The sequence below is a fragment of the Helicoverpa zea genome, chromosome 8 (genome assembly GCF_022581195.2).
Source record: "Helicoverpa zea isolate HzStark_Cry1AcR chromosome 8, ilHelZeax1.1, whole genome shotgun sequence".
Taxonomy (NCBI): domain Eukaryota; kingdom Metazoa; phylum Arthropoda; class Insecta; order Lepidoptera; family Noctuidae; genus Helicoverpa; species Helicoverpa zea.
Genome location: NC_061459.1, coordinates 7,551,287 through 7,570,341, shown reverse-complemented (window position 1 = coordinate 7,570,341; position 19,055 = coordinate 7,551,287). Strand labels below are relative to the sequence as shown.

Sequence of the window (19,055 nt, the reverse complement as noted above, 5' to 3'; positions counted from 1 at the left end):
TGCAGCCTTTTGCTTTACCAATCTCCTGAGTAAAATGCATGTTGTAAATATTTCAGGTCAATGTAGTAGCGTGGGTTCTGGGTTAATTTAAGTGAAAGAAAACTTCAGTTTGGTTTGGTTAAAAAAGTATGCCTTTTTATTCTTTCAAATAGTCTTCATCTAAATTTATAAGAACATTGGACACAATGAAGCTTTTTTACCGATAAATAAGTATAAATAATTTCATATTCACATAAATCTTATTTATACATACATTACATTTATTTTAATATCAGTCCTCTCAAAAGGTCCATTCTCTCCCTGCAAATTAAATTTTATTATTTACACAGCGATAGGGATTCGCATCTACCGTACATACATACATCAACAATTAACAATTAATAGAGACTATTTACAAAATATATTTCCACAATCACTCACACGATCATTCTTCACCGTTTGCACACACCTATTTCACATTCACACCATTTGGCATATGGATGGCGGCACGTCACTAGCAGAGTTCGTCCCAGGCGAGCCACCAGGCCCCTCGGCAGTCCTCGCGCTTCCGCCGCCGGCGCTCGGCGCGGTCCGACCGCTTCTTCACGAAACGAATGTTGTACGGGTCTTCGGCTAGTTCTGGGTACCGTGCCACGTCGTGCACGTACTCGCCTTCGTAGCCTGCTGCTGATCCAGCCTTCTGGATTTCATCTAATTCGGCTGCGGACCAGTCGAGCGAGCCTCCGAGTCCGCTGCGCAGCGCCTCGCGCTCGCGGTGCCACGCCTTACGTACGGCAGCAGTGCGCGCGTGATGCAGGAGTCTTTGCCGCTCCCGCTCCGCGCTCGTGCCGTACCGAAGATTCACTATGCTTGTTTTACCATGTATTTTCACATCCGCGTAAGAGCGTCCTCCTTCTGCAACCTCATGGAAGGTCACATTCAATTTTCCTTGCATACGTTTAAGTTGTTGTTTATCGTCTGCGGCACGCCAGGTATCTTCTTTGACGAAGTAGAAAACGTCTTGTTGATCGCCATGAACAACAAATGAGAAAGGCAGAAGGTGAGATCGGTTAAAGACTGAGGTATAAACGTCTCGGTAGATAGCATTTGCTGATGGCACTGTGGTGACAACGGCGCGTCCTCGAGAATTACGCGACACCAGAATTCCACGTCCGAATGGCGGCTCGGAGTCGGAGCCGATACGTTTAGGTGCCAGGTTCAAGGCGTCAGTCTTTAGTGCCGACATAGCCGGTATCGATAGGCTTCTGAAGTCTGCTATCCTCTTGTTTGACATATGAGATAGGAATCCTGATTCAATAGTGACTGTCGGTAGCAGAGACATGGCTGAAGGAAGGCCAGGGCTCGTGTCCGCTGGCGCTGTACCCCACACTGGGCGACCACGAGGAACACTCGGCAACACGGAACCACCAGGCAGTTCGTCGGGGTAGAGCTGGGGTGCCAGGCTCTTCGTATCATAGCCTAGCAATTTCAACCATGATAGGTGATCTGAGGGGATAAAAATAAAACAGAATTTAGCGTATATAGTTTTGCCAGTAGATATATATTGAAATTTTTGTTCATTAATTTAAATATTTACCTGTTGGTTTTTTATTCTGTGGCCTCACGTTGATTGGATCGTTACCATTAAATCTGTAAAGGTGTAACTGAGTCGGGTTGTGTATTCTTTCAATGAGATTCTCCCATAACGGTGACATCCATTGTCCAATCAGGGGATCGTACACTTTGCCATTTGCCATGTGGACCAGTGATGTGACTTGATCTAACAGTCCTCCGCAGAAGTCCACCGGAAGGTATAAGTATGGGTTAGAGTCGTATACTATGTGGCCGTAAGGAGATCTCATGATTTCTCTGATTCCTTCTCCATATTGATTGAAAATCATTACTGGCGTTCCACATTGGTCTGTAGCGATGTAATATTTATGTCGGGCAACCTAAAAGCAAAGGGAAAAATATTATTTTGAAAATTATGATTTTTTTTATTTAAATGAGAATTATTTTCTTTTACTGGTACATACCTGTGTATAGATCAGGTGCCCTCTGTCATCGTAGACTAGGGTCATGAATCTATTCTCACGTGGCGAATAAATATGACTAACTTCATGAGGCCTGTCTTTGTTCGTATAGAAGAACTGGGTTACATTTCCAAAATTATCTTTTCTGGTGGAAAGCCTGGAACAGAAAAGTCGGTTAGTAGTGAATCGATGATGGCAGTTTTTAAAATTCGTAAACTTACATTGAATTTATTTATATCCACGTACCTATCAAGATGATCATAGAAGTATCGAACATCAAATCTTCCTCGTTTTGTTGCTCTAATCAGCAGTCCTTTGGAATTGTATTGGAACCTTTCTTCTCGTGCATTTTGGGACACCAATCCTCTGCTATCGTATCTGTACTGGCCTTCACCAAACTTCACTATACGATCCATATCATTGTACTCCATTGGAATTGTGTTGCCTCTGTAGGTCAGTGATAGCATATTTCCATTATCGTCGTATCTGAAACCCCAAGGTTCTTGTGCTTCTACTCCTGTGAGCTGACCGTCACAGTCCCAAGTGTAATTTTTCACGTTTGTATAGGTATTGACACCTACATTCCTTGTGTGTGTGCGTGTCTGAGATATCCTGCCATGTCGATCATACGAGAACTCCATTCGGAATACTTCCATTCTGTGGATGTTCACGGTTACTTCTTTCTCTAAGAACTGATCGTTCAGTAAACGAGAGAACATTGCAATTCCATCATATACAGAAGTTTCGTTCCATTTTTGTTTTGATACAGTAAATTGACCTAGTATTTCAGGGGCACCCGTTTTGCTATTGTAAACAATATGATGCGGAATCAGAGTTTGACCACCAATCCTACCTTGGACGGAAGTTATTCTGTAATTGTTATCATATTCATAAATTATTTTAGCATTGCTCAGTCCTGTTTTGGCACCATAATCAAGCCTTTCTTCAGTCAGTAGTCCACCAACATAAGTTGATTCCCATCGATAGTCAACATCTCGGTCAACGTGTAATATTTCTGAAGGTAGTCCACTAGTTTCCGCATAGTGTATCTGTGTTTGACCATCACCATGAATTACTTCAGAAACTTTATTCGTGGTAAAATAACGATAAACGACTCTGGCACCATCGCCCGGGAATACAGTCTGTAGAAGTTCTCCTGTGTGTGCGTAATGTTGCAAGTATTTCTTTGAAGAACCCGGTGGAGTGTAGGTGACTCTCAAAAATCCGATTGATGGTTGCACGCTAAACGAATGATTTGACCCAGAAGGCAATATAACATGCGTTAAACCACCATCATCATCGTACTTGTATTTGAAACTTCTTTGACTGGCCAAGGATATCTTGGAAACAAGGTTGCCTTCATTATAATAAATGAACTTTGTACCATCTTGTGGACTAGTTATTTCTGATAGCATTCCATGTGGGTCATAGCTATAGCTCTCTTCACTGTCACCCCATTTCCAGCCATTAATTCTATAGAATCTATCATATGAAATATTCAGAGGAGCTCCTGCACCATGTGGGTTAACTGAAAGAGGTAGGCCAGCAATGTCGTAAGAAATGGTAAATAGTGGATTTCTGTCTGCGTTGAAGAAAGTTTCACGACTCTTGAATTGATCGAATTCAATGATTAACACTCTGGAGTCGTTAACCCATATTTCTCGATTCAGAGTTTGTTGAGGGTTTCGGACATCCCCGACTAAAGTGTATAAGGAGTACATGTTGTTAACTAGAGCATCTCCGAAAGTGGTTGTTTGATGTGACCACATGTGGAGCATTTCAGCTTCTATGGGCAAAGCAGCTTCTAGTAATGGGTGCTTAGCTGCTGCGATGCTTTCGAACTTTCCTGCCCATGGTGTTTCGAGAAGTAAAGTGTTGTTAGTATAAATACGACCTTCTGTTATTTGTTTGCCATTATTTATAGTAATTTGTTTAAATGACTGTCCATGTAGCACATATTCACATTTCTTGGCAACTCCCACGGGTATCGTACTTGATGGATTTGATACTGTGACAGCTAATCCGTAATTCTTCGCTAATCCAGATGTTATGTGCACTTGCTCACCCGAGGGCATTATGATTTTCGTAACTCTTCCTAGTTCATCGTAATTGTAAATCACAGTATCTCCAGCCTAAAAGAAAATATACATTTTATTAGTATTGAATAAGCAACAATTATAATCGAAATTAAAGAATACGAATAGTGTTACAACTTACTCCTGATCTGCTGTTGAGTAGTCCAGTACTGGCATCGTAATCAAATTCCATTTCAGTTGAACCCTTTTCAGCTATTCTAGTTAGATAACCAATTCCAGAAATCTTTAGCTCGAGCTTATGGTCCTGAGTATTTTCGATGGAGCTTACGATATTGCTGTAATCTCTGAGTAGTTGTATTTTATTCCCAGAAGCATCAGTGACTGTGGAGAGTTTTCCGAAACTTGTGTTCTTTGAATACAAGAACGAATAACGTGTTTTCCCTGATGTCAAGTCTTTAGTGGTGATGTGTTGACCGTAACGGTTGAATACATAGATTTCTGATGTGGGTGGATAAGGTATTCTGAATTCTCCATTTTCGTCATGTGTTGGCAAATAGTGTTTAAGAGCCAATATGTGGAGAGAGCCTGAAACAATTACATGAAGATTAAGTAATTTGAATAGAAACATTTTATTTTTGTACCTTTGAAATTTTATATTTACCTTGATCAACGACATTAAGAACTCCATCTGGGGTAACTGCAAGAGCAGAAATCGTCTGGAATTTTGCGTTAGACGATAGCAAAGTTTCAGTGCTTGTAGGTGGTTCGTCACCCGCAGCTACACTCAGTCTACATGGGCATCCAGCATCATCTCTAGAATTCGTTGGTAGAACTGTAGCAGAGGCAGATGAATTACATTCACAGCTTAACTCTTTCAAATTCTCCTGCACTTTGCCAGCGAAGTGCATAATTTTACCAGACGGATCGATAGACTTTATAGCATTCGTTTTCTTAGAATCTGCTTCAGCGACATATAAAATGCCGCTTGGTGCAAACGCTATAGCTAAAATTGTGCCGAGGCTGGAATCTTCTCGGATATCTGTGTTAGTGCGATTTGTTGGTTTCGCTACAGGTTTTCCATCGTTTCCTATGCGACAGTGTGATGGTTGGCCTGCTACCACTTTGATTTTCATGTCCACGGTAAGTTTGAGGATAATCCTGTCGTCTATGAAATAAAGAGATCCGTCGAGAGGAGATAAGGCTACTCCTGTTGGCCATTGTAGTTGAGCTTCGTAAGGTGGGATTGCTCCTCGGCAGGGAACTGGTGACCAATGGTTGTGGTGACCGTGATGTCCTACGAGGGTATGTATGATGCCGTTTGGATCAACTGCGCGTATGTTGGTACCGTCCGCAATATACATTGTTCTATCCGCAGCTATTGCAAGACCTGAAACAGAAAAAAATATATTTCAAACAATGTTTTTAAAAAGTTCAAAGCCAGTAATATCTATCATTAAATAAAATATCTAAGTGTATAAGAACATGACGAACCTTTAGGATGCGCCAGTTTGGCTTTGATAGCTGGGCCCTCATCTCCGCAATTAGAATCGTCTCCGGGTACACAACGATCACCGTTACCAACAACAGCCTCAGAATTCGTGGCAGGATCTCTGACTTTTTCTAAAGCTATCACTCTTCGGACTTGGTGTCTCTCAGAATCTGATATGTAAAGATATCCATCCGCTGGTGATATGCAGATATAGTATTGATATGCAACTTGCGTAGTTCTGAAATTAAATCATGTCACTTTTAGCGTCTTGTCTATTTCTACACATTGCTCGGTTCACAATGAAAAGTAATTCATCATCTTTTACATCGTAGTACAAAACAAATACTTACTGTAATTGGAGAACAGTGGTAACAACACCTTCAGGAGTAATACGTCTGACGAGATTGAAATCACCAACATACAATGATCCGTCTGGACCTGATGTTAGTGCCGTTGGAGTTAAGAGACGAGCATCAGCAGCTTTGCCATTGCAATGGTCAGGACATTCTAGAGAACGCTGAAGACCAGTACCCATAACCACCTATGAAAACAAGAATATATTAAGATTTGCTTCTATATAAAAATGTAAGTTTGAATATAATTTTGACTTTGCTCTTAGTTTACCTGGACAGTTCTGGGGTATTGTTTCAAATGAAGTAGTGCCCCATCGCCCTTCTGTAATATGCCTTCATGGAAATTGTAATGGTGGTGTATGTCCAGTCCCCATCCTCCGATATCTGAGATGTCAACGTCAAATCCGGCAAGGGTTGCTGTCTGTGTTTCCCATACAATTGAAGCACAGGACGTGTATTCATATCCTATCGAGATTTTAGCTTGAGCTTGTCCGTATACCTGAAATCATATTATTTATAGGGATCAGCTTAGCTTTATAACATCTAAAATTTCTAGATATGAAGCACTTAAATGTTCTTATGTTTCTCACGTTTTTATACAAAATGCTAAGCCTCACCTTTTGTTTGTAAACGTTCCGTTTGTTCCACGCGAAGATGTGAGTCAAGTCGGGATCAGCTTCATAAGTATGGGTGTGCAACGAGCCTTCAATCTCAACGCGAACATGTACTCGGACGAGTGACGCTGGGACCACTCGACGAGTGAGTTGTACGTGAACGCAAGAAAGGTAACCAGCTGATTGAGAGGACCGGTATGTCAGTTTTACCAATGATCCGGGGATGCCGATAGATTCGCTGACAATCTGGAAACATTAAAATTATTTGTTAGTTATTAAGCTCGTGGGGCTAATGATCTTTATTTATTCAAACTTGAATATTAAGACTTTGATTTCATATTTATAAGCTGTTCACGGATGGAAATTACCTGAGCCTCAGGATATATAACTGTTGTAGTGGTAGCAGAAGAAGCAGCGGGTGCTGCCAGCGGTGGTACTGCCACGACTTCGGGTCTCAATCGCTCATGGTCATGGGCCGCACATGGCGGTGTTTCTGATTCCCACCATTGCGGTGTTGGTGACCAGCCTATACGTGGTGGAGCCCTAAAAATAACGTACAGTTAGTCTATTGAAAGAGACTAGAAAAGGTACGATAAGATTTTTGTACGACAAAATTAGAAGATTTTATGTATGACACAAAGTTGGCAATTATTTGTGAACCTGCAAGAATGTTATGTTAGTAATAAAGAAAGTCTTCGTCTTAAACCATCCTCACCTGGGCGTCGGTACTTTAACATTGTCGTCACTAAGTTCCATTTGCACTGGCGGTAATACAACAATCTGGTTCCATGGCACGAAGACAGTCTTCCTGAGAGGCTTGAACGGCGATCGCTGGAACTGCAGAGTCACGGCGCCTCCTCCATTCACGAGCACATCAAACCTGAATGACGGCACACATCATGTTAGATTGACGCACGATTGATAGATTGAGAGATCTGTTACGGTACGCATGTGAAAATTGGAATGGTGCGAATGGGGTCTTCGATGTTGGAATTTATTATCATGTAGGTACCGAAGTTCATTGTGCTTGATGAAAGACAGTTGACGAAAATTGGTTATAATATTATATTGGTTTGAACTATCTGTTAGATATACATAGTATGTTGGTAGTAAAATCATAAATCAAACCTTGTTTATTTATGTTAGAGTTGTTTAAAATGTATTCCAGGAACAAGGTAATGGTCATAGCTACGTTTATATAAAAGCTGCGTAATTACATATGAAATTATATTTGATTATGCTTATTCCCGAAATATCTACTAATTAATGTTCCCAGAACTGGAAGGTAGCTTCACGTATCTTGCCTAAAAATTTGCTTCGCCTGCACCAGCTTTATAACCTCATTACTTAAGCTTACCATTTAATTGAATTTGCTTTCCAATTATGAAAGTAGATTTCAAGGTCACGTACTGAATTTATAACTGAAGGAATTTAGGTCTATATCGCAATTGTAGATCCTATACAAAAAAAAGCAATTTTATTTGGTAAGTGAATTTTCACTACTTTAAGTCAAAGTCAATTAGTTTATCGATATACCAAGGTATTTTTGCCGGTCAAACTAGAGTTGAGGCTGAATATTAATAATTATCATGAAAGTGTTCTTTGATTTTGATAGATTGGTCTTCTCGATTTACCTGATCAAACTGACAGTGACATGAAATACTAGGGCTTCATCATTGTTTCAAAATGCCTTATGATCAATACTCCGAGACATGATCGTGACGGACCAGGTAATATATAAACAGATAACATTTAAGTTTTGTTAATTACTCCGAAAGAGCAGCGAAAATAAAAAAATACTGATAGCCTTTTTAAACATCTAGGTACACCTACACAGGTAAAAGCATCAATAAGAATATTCTTTTGTCGTAACACAAGAAAACTGCAGTTAATAATCGCAGTAATGCTGTAACAAGTGGCGAAGGTACTCGTATTCCGTTCCTACGTTTTAATGATCCCTTATAATATTTTTCTTGTCATTAATTTAAGCAAAGCTCGTACAATATTTTTCACCTTTTTCTTTATTTTAGCTCGCCGTTTTTTTGGCTTTAATGAGAGTTTGTTATCGGAACGTGTTGAGCAGGGGTTTAGTTTGATGATCAGCACTTCCATTAAAAGGAAAAAATTGTGACCGTCCTTCCCGTTTCATTTTTTTAAACGTTTCGTGACGTTATTTACGATCTTGAGAAAAAAGGAAAAAGGAGGTGAACATTTCTGTTTAATTCCGAGAGCTTAAACCCGACTCGGATTATTTTCTTTATTATGTTGACTAACCCGAATATTTCTACTCGTTTTCAACTCTTCTTGTAGGCACCAATACGAAAACTAATCTAAGCATAAACAGTTTCTAAGTTACCGTGAATGATTTGTAAAAGCTTATACATGACGCGTGATTCGATAACATTTTCCAATGATACAGTTTTCGTTTCGCCGTCTAATTCGATTTCATACATGATGCTTTTACGTACGTGCAAGAAATATGAAACACCGTGTCCGAAAATTAATGACTATCCTATGCGTATAAACATGAACACAACGTGTTTGTATAGATATGTGTTCAAATATTTGTGTTTGTCACGCTATATTCAATGGCTTTCTATAAGACAATTTAGTTTCATGACTCGACGATCATCGTGACTAATAGGATATTTATGTTTTTGGTTGTTATAAACTTTATATTTAAACATTGTTTTCCCTTGGTGATTGTTTTCGTTTTTGATGCCAATTATTTTAAATATAAATTTGTTTATTTACAATGGAGGTGCTACGGTGATACAACAATTACTGTTTTACGTATTTCCTCGTATTTTGCTCTCACAGAAACAATTACGTTTAAATGTTTTTTAATGGAAGTTGCTTTCAAACGACTATAATTACTAAAATTCTTAGCTCGTGCTATAATGTCGGTTGACTTAATTGAAGTAAACACAGCGGTTAAAATTACTCAACGGTCTAACGTAATGTCATTTGTAGCTTTTATTAGTCGTTTGAAAAATGAGGTTTTGAACAACTTTCATCTTAATTTTTATTGAGTCTGTTCAAGGTGATTTTTTTCATACTGGATTTTATTCAGCATGTAGGGTAGTCGATCATTAACTTTGGAAATTGATAAGCGTTATTTTAAGATACAGGCGTATTCTGTACTTCCCTAAAAAATATTTAAAGAGAACACTTTATTTTCGATGTTCCTAGCAAAATTTATTTTCATTCATCAAGCATAATGAATCTGGTCAAATATCTGAGTTGATACCGCTTGCGATGGGTTAATGTTTTAGATTTTTCTCAAAGTAAGTAAAGACGCTGAAACCCTGATTACTAGGTCATTAAAACTTACCATTACGACCATTATGATTCTATTACGATTTATTAACAACCAACATCAATTAAGGATCATTTTAAAGTTTAAAGGCCATGTTTTGGTGTACACAACAGTTAAAACTTACCATTGGTTACAAATAACATAGTACATAGAAATCACAATACACAAATATTTACTTCAACCTAGAAAGAACAGTCCATATTAAGAAAGGCAACATTTTCGTTTTACTAACCATCCACCCTGTCTGGTGAGCGTGAATCCGAAGCGAGCCTCGCGGTCTACCGAGACCCTGATGCCGATGATGCCAAGGCCTTGAGGTGAGACCACTTGCCCCCGCATCACGGACACGCGGCTGCACAGACCAGCTCACGTCAGTTCGAGCCACGGAGCCACAGCACATGGCGTTGAGCGATACGGTTCACATCGACACAGGGTGCAAAGACTACAGTTGCTAATAAAATCCTACGTATTTTGAAATTTTGAAGTTGGTGGATTTGTTTTATCAATAAAAGACATGGTGCAAGAAACAAAGAATTCGTTAAAAAATAAAATTTAAGTCTATCACTGAATTAGATGACTGATTTAGATGAAAAGAATTGAGACGACAACACGACAGCTATTTTTTTTACAGGTTTTTCGAATTTAACTACGGAATAAAGAGAACATATCCATCCATTTTATGCATGGCTCGAATTTAGCAACAGCCCCCTGATCGTAAAGACAGAAGATATAAAAATGATGTGTGAACCGTATCGTTCAACGCACACCTTCGATCATAAAACTTTGAGCGAGGTCTCGTGCTATGCTTCATATTTCATAGTGTAAACGCTGTGAGAGTGAAGTAAAGTATGAAAATAATATCGAAAAATAAAATAAATAAGAGGTCTTAGCATTGCACATTCTCTTATTAGGATCAGCTAATTCTCTAGGACACATTTCTGTTTACATTTTATATAGAGATCCTTTATTAGACAGCCAATCAAATTAATTGAAATATTACTATGATTATAGAAAGGAACGTAAACGGAAATCTACCTAGAAAGGTATGTATGCATGTAACAGCTGCCACACAAACCATAGTCAATCAATTTTGTTATATTACTTCATGTTTGAATGTTCGGTCGCATATTCATGAGAGTTGAAATTGGTGCAAGAAATGTTCGCGGATTCATCACTTTAGAAAAAAAAGAAAGAAATTCGTGTTCGTTTTTGTTGTAAGCCTTGATTATGCATAAAATGTTTAAAATAATGCTTTGGTGGAAGATGGTTTTACTGCTTTATCCACGTGAACTTAGTTTTACATTTAATGTAGCGTTTGACTCGGAATACCCGGAGTGAGTCTCCGCAGGGGGCGCAAAAAGCTTGAAAAATACGACGTGAAAACCGATATCGGAGCCAAAAATCTCTCCGTAGAAAGTGCGCAAGGAAAAACATCGACGTTACGATCGGAGAAATAATAAGGGATTACCTAAGCGTTTAGTACTAAATATTGCGTAATAGGTAGTACTAAAATACATATAATATTCGTTTTGTAACCTTATATGGCGGCACGTAAACCACTTCATGAAATATTTATTTATTTTTTCATGAAGAAGCAGTCATGTAAGTTCATTATTTAAATTACGTTTTTTCTTTAGTTCATACATTTTCGGGTTCAGTTGAAAACATGCTTCGAAAAATTTAATCAAAAAATGTCATCATTATTATTTCAAAATCGTATCTAGACAACACAAAGAAACTTAAATACATTCATATTCTTCTGAAATAAAGTAACTGTCTACAGTATAAATAACGTAGTATTCTGTAGTATCGCGATTGCGTTTGTGATTAATGTTAATGCAAGCGTCGTGGCTACATAAACGCGTTGATAAGCGAAAGCTCTTAGCTAAGCTTCACATATTTTGTATTTTATTACAGTTTAATCTGAAAATTTATCAACTGATAAACATTGAAAAGAATGGTCTGTAAATACTATAGCAACTGTTTGGTGCTTCATACTATTTAACAGATAAAATCAAATAAAATTATAAAAGTTTATCTGTGCTAAGTTTTAAATATTTCCCAAGAACTACTTATTTAATGCTACTTCAAATAATACGATAGCGTTAAACTCATATCCTCTTCATGTCTTTCCGTGAAAGCCGACAGTTTATGGAAAACGATACGCTTGTGGAAAATTATACCTAAAAATAAACATTTTAAGTCGATAGGCACCTCCCAAAATATTATCTGTAACAAGTTACAGGACATTTTTAAATTAATGATTATCAAATACGTTTACTAACTAAAGTAGAGATGTATCTGAAAAAAGCACAATTCATTATTATTATTAATATCGAAAAAATTTTCATAGTCAACATAAATTCACATGTATTGTTCGTAGAAAATTCATGAAAACACATTTACAATGAAGATTTAAATTACAACAAAAATACTATATTCGGTTTTTCTAATTCATCACTTTCAGAACTGTGGCACCCTTCGGACATCAAAATGCGGAAGATTCAGTTTTAAATGCTGGTGCACAGGCCAGCAGTTCTGAAAGCGATGACATCGAATGAGATCATACGTTCGTTGCACCAATTTCAATGTGTAATTAAATGTCGTCAATGACTGATTGATGGAAGCGATGGTTGTAATGTACAATGTCGACAATATTGCTACGTTATCGCTGTGAAGTAGTAGGAATACATTCAAATAAGTTGTGTTTTGGTTAGTTACAAAGGGTGAGGATCTAAACACATAAAGAGCTCGGGCGAAGGGTAGGGGGTTGGTTAACAGATGAAAGACGCAGACAAAGGGTAAGGAACACATAAAAGGGTAAGTTTATTTGAAGCTTAATTTGCGTGTTCGCTGAAATTTTGCTCAATTGATAATATACAATTCGCGTCGATTTGTATATTTTGCAAGCCCTAAACCTATCGATTGTGTTAATAACGTTTTGCGTGAAAGCGTAAATGATTTTCCTAGGTTTCATATAGTATAACAAAATTATTCCATAGTATATATGTGAACTATAATATAAGCACAGTAGACGAGACAAATAAACAGTACAAAATACAATTGTGACTGCGGCAAATCATATTTGAAAAGAGACGCGACGTTTGCGGACCGACGGCGGTGCTGATTTACGCTGAGATTGCGAGGATTTTGTCGCAGTCACACGAAAACATTCAAGACAAACATACAGATGTTACATACACATAGAGAATGAAACGAATACAGACAAAGGATTGAACCAAAAGTGAAAAAGCGTTAGTGGCTGTGTCCGCGTGTCTGGTACAGGACACGCGGAGGTCGCCGGCATCACACTCATATGCAGGATTCGCAACAAAAGGGAAGTGGTGAACAGATACTGAACACTGAGGGGCGAGGGCGGGCTGACTGACACTTACCATGGTGTAAAGGAATTCCAGAACTCGCTAGGAGTGGCGGACACACGGCGGCACAGGGACACAGAAAGACAGGACAGATTACTACACAGATACCTACATCCCTCAGTGCAACCCCACCCCGGTTTTGCAACCGCTCCGGCCGATTGCACTCGTCTATATTGGTTAGCTTGCGTTTTAACAGTTATTTACTAATCAAATCAATCTGTTAGTTACGAATCGATTCACAGACGAAGCCCGTTTGCATTAGAACAACCACCACTATTGATCGATAGGTAATATGCATTGGGATTCAATTGCTAAATTTAGAAAACGTAGTAGCTGCAGGTTGCACCAAAGACTGAAAGTGGACAGTAAACATGCTGGATGGTGAATGCACGAGGAACCCCGTCATGTGACGCTTACAAGGGCTGATGGAACAAATGCCAGAACGCAATATAACCACTCTAGACTTCTGAACTTAAATAAAATAGTGAAGCGGCTCGTGTTTTAATGCAAACAAACTTTTAGAGGCGCTTTTGCATATTAAGCGAGGTGGGTTGACTACTTTTATTATTCAGTTTTGCTTTGTCTTATTTATTTAAGAGATCGTTCGAAGTTTTATCAACGCACACGGTATAAAGTAGGGCAAATAAAAACTTTAAGAATTTGTTTACGAACTTAGATCATGAAAGACGCGTTTAAGTCTTTTAATAGATACTTACAAAAATATTGAAGTAAGCGATATAAAAGTATTAGCCATAGAAAATCCCGTCAATTTTGAGTTATTTGTTTATTTTTGTATCACGATTGTAAATAGCGATGTAGATAATGCTTTCATGATTCAAGTTTCATTTCTTTAACCTTATTTACTTATATAAAGTTATTTTGTTATTGTGAAGACAAACAAAACTGTTCGAAAGCTTTTGAGCGCTTGGTTTATTTCTAATTTCATTTTGTTATTCATAATACGCTTTTGTTTTGTTTAGACAAACAGGTAGGGTTAGACACACACAAGGGATGAACATTAGACAATACACAACACATCGGATCTGGTGTGAAAAAATAATATTAAAATATAAAATAAAACATTATTATCAAAAATATAAATTCAATGGTAAAACATAACCATGCTAGGATCGCAAACAATAAATCATAAATTTTTACACGCGATAAAACAGAGGAAAATCAAAACACTTCCACCAGATGAGAAAATAAATTGTAAGTTATAAAAGTATTTGAAGTTACCAATTAAATTAAAATAACCACACCAAATCCTCGGAGAGGTTTAGGAAGATGAGCGGGAATTATATGGTGAAGGTGCTAGTTCCTAAATCATTTTATGTCGTAATGAATTTTGTATCTTCTTCTTACGGATATACATTACAGTACGGCGATGATATCACGGATCTAAAATCATTGTAAAGTGCAAATATAAATTATTCATGAATTGTGCAAAACCGACAGGTCAGTCCTAAACCAACTGGGTGCAAAAGATATCGTTGTATTGTCTTTTAGTTTACTGATCCTAAAATGGTTATCATTAGTTAGTACAAACGACATCTTTTACGTACATGAAGTGATTTGGTGTTTGTTTTTCGGACATTTTCTTACACTAGACATACCTTTCAGAATATTCGTCCATGTGTGCGTAGCTCTGGACAGAGTTCTCTTCGATGAGGAATTTGACGCGCTGGTAGAAGGATGCGGTGACAGAAGGTGGCTGTTTTCTGAGGAGCACTTCTACGGGATCGTTGGAAGCTAGGCACATGATGTGCTCGGCGCACTCGGGTCGACTGCAGCATTCCGAGTCCGAGCAGTCCGTCATGCCATCTTCAAAAGTGTAGCCATTGTCAAGTGACAGCCAATATGTTTTTTTTGGGTGTGTTTAAATTTTTGATTTGTTAACCTATTTAATCTGCAAAATAAAAAGCACTTACCTTCATCGTTATCTTCGTTGTCGTTGCAGGAGAGCTCAAGTGCGATCGAACAGTCGGTGCCAGCCCAGCCGTCCGCGCAGGAACACCGGTACACTCCATCTTCCAGCAGACATTGTCCGTGACGAGTACAGCCATTTGGACAACCAGCTGTATACATTGAACAATTAGTCCACTACTACAAATGATTTTATTCCTCACAGTTATAATATACTTTTTTGGTTACGAATATAGCGTATATTCAAAGTATTGACATAAATAAATCGAAGTTCCTTCAATGTCTTAAGAATGCTGCATGAAAAAAAGAATCGTTTTAAGTTGATTTGTAGCAACTTACGCAAAGTACAATGTCGGCCGTTCCATCCTTGAGTGCACACGCACGTGCCGTTTTTGCATTGTCCGTGGTCGTGACAGCGCGTGTCACAAGGTCGCTGGTCGCACATGGATCCTGTCCAACCGTCATCGCATCGGCACACCCCCTCAGCGCATACGCCATGTGGCCCACAGTCCAATGAACACACCACTAAAAGGTAGAAATGTTGTTATAGAGCTGACTTACTTGAAAGGCAACGTAATAAATAAAACTTGTTTGTAGCCTTTACCTTGCGAGCAATCATCTCCGGTATAGAGTGGGTCACAAACACACCTCCCAGCGTCTAGGTCGTATACGCCTCGTTGGGAACATGCGGGAAGGCATCGTTGAACCCTTGCGTCGCGTTCACTGCAGGAGGCACCTCGCCATCCCGCGCGACACACGCATCTACCACGCACGCACGAACCGTGGCCGCCACAGGTGGGATCAAGGCAGTCCTCTGAACAAGATTAATTAATAAAGTGATTATTTCTATCATTTTTAATATAATTTTATTGGTCACGGATAACTATTTCCTAAATATACCTTCATCGCATTTTTGTCCTTTCCATCCAGCTTTACAATGGCAATGGCCGGCGATACATTGACCTCTCCCGGAACAGTCAGCCGGTTCACAGTCGTGTGCTGGGACGTCACATTCCAAGCCCTTCCACCCTTCCGAACAGTGACATACACCACCTGCATACGCGCCGTGCCCCGAACAAAGAACTGGGCATACACCTGCGAAAACAATTGTGTGTAATAATTTACGCACATCTATAAAAAGATAAAAAAATAATCTTGAGGACTGTTATTATTAAATTACTTTTGGAACAGTCGTGTCCTTCGTAACCGTCCATGCATTCGCATTTCCCGAGGTAGCATGATCCGTGACCCGAACAATCATCTGGACAAGAGTTAGTGACGCCTTCCGCCTCAGAAACGATCATTTCAACATTGTGTGGCTGCAGTTCGTCATTGTATACTGATATAAACCATCTTCCTGTGTCGAGGTACTGCAATATGCTAACGTTCACTCTCATATCCGTTGACCTTTTGCTTATCGTGTGGTTCCATCTATGCAGAGGGTTAATTGTACTTAGTAACGCATCCCAATCGTTTAGACTACTTTGAAATGGATTATCCCTGTACGGACTTCTTCTACGCCTTAGTCTGTGGTCGACCCTGCCGCCTCGTATGAATTCTACAAAGTCGTATTGTGTTACGCTGGGAGCCACATTTCGTCTACCATATACGGCGAAATTAGCTCCCCAGGGAACCGTGAAGTTAAGGCTAACGTAGGCGGGCTGCTTGTTGCGGAATTCAGAACTCCAAAATTGGTAAGCAGGTATAGTTGCACTGTGTAACTCGTCAAATTCTCTAACTTCTAACGCGGGTGACCAAGGAGGCGGCGCGGCTTGTTGAGCTTGCTGAGGTATTACTACTGATTCTAATGCCGCTTCTGCTGTAGTTGACCACCCGCCTAATGACGAAGTTGATATTGATTCTGCAACAATACACAAACGTTTAAATAAGTTTTTTTTTCAAATGTACACCTCTACATATACCTAACATAATAGGGTATAATTTCACTTACCGTCTGAAGGTGATGACGTTGATAAAGCATCTCTATTTCCTTGCGCATGTGTTACTGCTTTTACATCTTGTACCAGGATGCAATTTGAATTGTCTATATTAGTTTTAATTGACGATAACGCTGCAACAAAGAAACGATTCCGTTAAATTGTATATTTCTTCTAATAGCTGTAGCTAGACATACTTTTACCAATACACAAACAGGTAGGTACTTAAGTCTACGATCAAAATCATTCACTCGAACCCGGTCATCCAATTAAGTTTCCGTTAAGTTTGTTTCTTATCGATGGCTCACATCGATAATGCCCAGTAGCCGAGCTGTAATTCTATTAGAGTTCACACGGGCGTTGCTCGGGCCCAATGTGTTACGAAACCACACAATAAGAGATGTCATTTTTAAGTTTAAGAGGTGTATGAATACGGGGTAGGCGACGTGACGTCCCGTCGAGTTTTAATTAAGCGCAGCACGGCTATGCTGCATTTCGTGGCGGTGTGACGGAGCGATTGGTTCCGCTGCCGCGGGCCTCCAGCAAGCACGTAGGTGGTTCGGCGACACCCAACCATTTCTTGTTCGGGAGAATGCTGTTGTCTCCTCATTATGTGACAGTTGCTGGCTATCGAATCGATCATAAAATGCCGCGCTACGCAATCTAATTGGATAATTCTTCACGGTGCTAACCAAGAGAAGCACGGGCTCAAATGACACGAGTCTTGTCGAAATTGCTATTTTATATTGAAGCTACTGAAGCATCAAATAAGATTTTATCCGTGTAATTTATAGTCAATATTTCTCATATAAAATCAAAATGTAACTACGTATCTGTAGAAAGGCACTTTCCCTTTTAATAGTATGCTGGAATATTCAATAGAAACTGCAAGGGAGCAATTGAATGTCAGTAATGTAAAGAGAATTTATTGCGTTCATTTATTAGTTCAGTAAGAAGCTCACGATCGCTCAGGATTTGTGCTCGGATGGGGATGCAACGTTTATTTGTTTCGGAGCGTGCGCAGGATGTGCGCCTAATATGTCGTGCGTTGCGTCAAGGGCAATATATCAATCCTTATAGACTTAATTGACGCAACCCAGATTTTGTTCCAGCTAATTAACATGTTCAGTAATTTGTCGAGGGACATGTGGTTATGTTTTTGTAGACTTAATTTACTAATAAAATTTTATGTGTGAATTTCTTTCTCTGTCGCTTTGTCAAGTGCTTGCAGTGATGTTCCATAATTCGTCGTGATAACCCGGGCGGTGTCGGAGCAATTAAGTTATCTGGCCGGCCCAACAGTTGCCTATCTATCCCCAAGATTTACTCCCAGATAAGATCGCGCAACGTTGACGCCATTTGGCCATTTGCGCTGAGGATTGGACAATTTAACTTTACTATACCGAGCTGAGGGTAGATAGTTCAATGACAATAACCTTTATCGGCTTAACAACCAATAGTTAAGAAGGCAATTTATATTCAGTGTTAATGCTACATGCGTATGTCGAGATATATTTAAAATCATACCTCTAAAATGAGATATTGAGTTCAAAGACACAAAGCAGTAAAACATGTCTCGTGCATTGCCCCGCATCAAATATTGATGGAATGGAAATAAATAGACATCTTCAACAGTCAGTCATAAATATGAATAAAAACTTGATAGGTCATTGATTTTCGAAAGGCACGTGCAGCATAGTCATGTGGAATTAAACTCAAGTGTACAATTTTCAATCTTAGCGACTCCATACAACACACCATGTTCGGTATTCTATTTGATGGAGCTAGAGTCACAAAATAATAACACATCGTGCACAATATTTTCAGATAAACGAGCAAAGATGACGTAATTTCCTCGCAAGAATATAAAATATGACAATGTGGTAAGTCGCGTCTTTCCCGATGATCCCTCGTAAAATCTATAAATTTTGTGTATTGAGCGGCGGGGTAGGAAATGGAGGGTGGTCGAATGCGCGGCTCCCGGCCGAT

The 19,055-nt window shown here is 39.1% G+C and overlaps 1 protein-coding gene across 1 annotated transcript in view; it reads right to left on the bottom strand.

Annotated features, from left to right (window-relative positions):
- Positions 1-108: 108 nt before the first annotated feature.
- Positions 109-19,055, bottom strand: part of LOC124632384 (teneurin-a) — a 43,985-nt gene continuing 25,038 nt past the window's right edge. Inside the window, exons 4-23 of the mRNA XM_047167205.1 lie at positions 17,081-17,200; positions 16,310-16,990; positions 16,030-16,224; positions 15,734-15,943; positions 15,469-15,654; positions 15,135-15,281; positions 14,820-15,027; positions 10,056-10,175; positions 7,220-7,384; positions 6,873-7,047; positions 6,508-6,750; positions 6,162-6,389; positions 5,888-6,078; positions 5,540-5,775; positions 4,710-5,435; positions 4,230-4,633; positions 2,259-4,144; positions 2,016-2,169; positions 1,577-1,931; positions 109-1,485 (exon numbers count right to left, since the gene is read on the bottom strand). Of these exons, the coding sequence (XP_047023161.1) occupies positions 494-1,485; positions 1,577-1,931; positions 2,016-2,169; positions 2,259-4,144; positions 4,230-4,633; positions 4,710-5,435; positions 5,540-5,775; positions 5,888-6,078; positions 6,162-6,389; positions 6,508-6,750; positions 6,873-7,047; positions 7,220-7,384; positions 10,056-10,175; positions 14,820-15,027; positions 15,135-15,281; positions 15,469-15,654; positions 15,734-15,943; positions 16,030-16,224; positions 16,310-16,990; positions 17,081-17,200 (7,622 nt within the window). The 3' untranslated portion in view covers positions 109-493. The remainder of the gene's footprint in view (positions 1,486-1,576; positions 1,932-2,015; positions 2,170-2,258; positions 4,145-4,229; positions 4,634-4,709; positions 5,436-5,539; positions 5,776-5,887; positions 6,079-6,161; positions 6,390-6,507; positions 6,751-6,872; positions 7,048-7,219; positions 7,385-10,055; positions 10,176-14,819; positions 15,028-15,134; positions 15,282-15,468; positions 15,655-15,733; positions 15,944-16,029; positions 16,225-16,309; positions 16,991-17,080; positions 17,201-19,055) is intronic.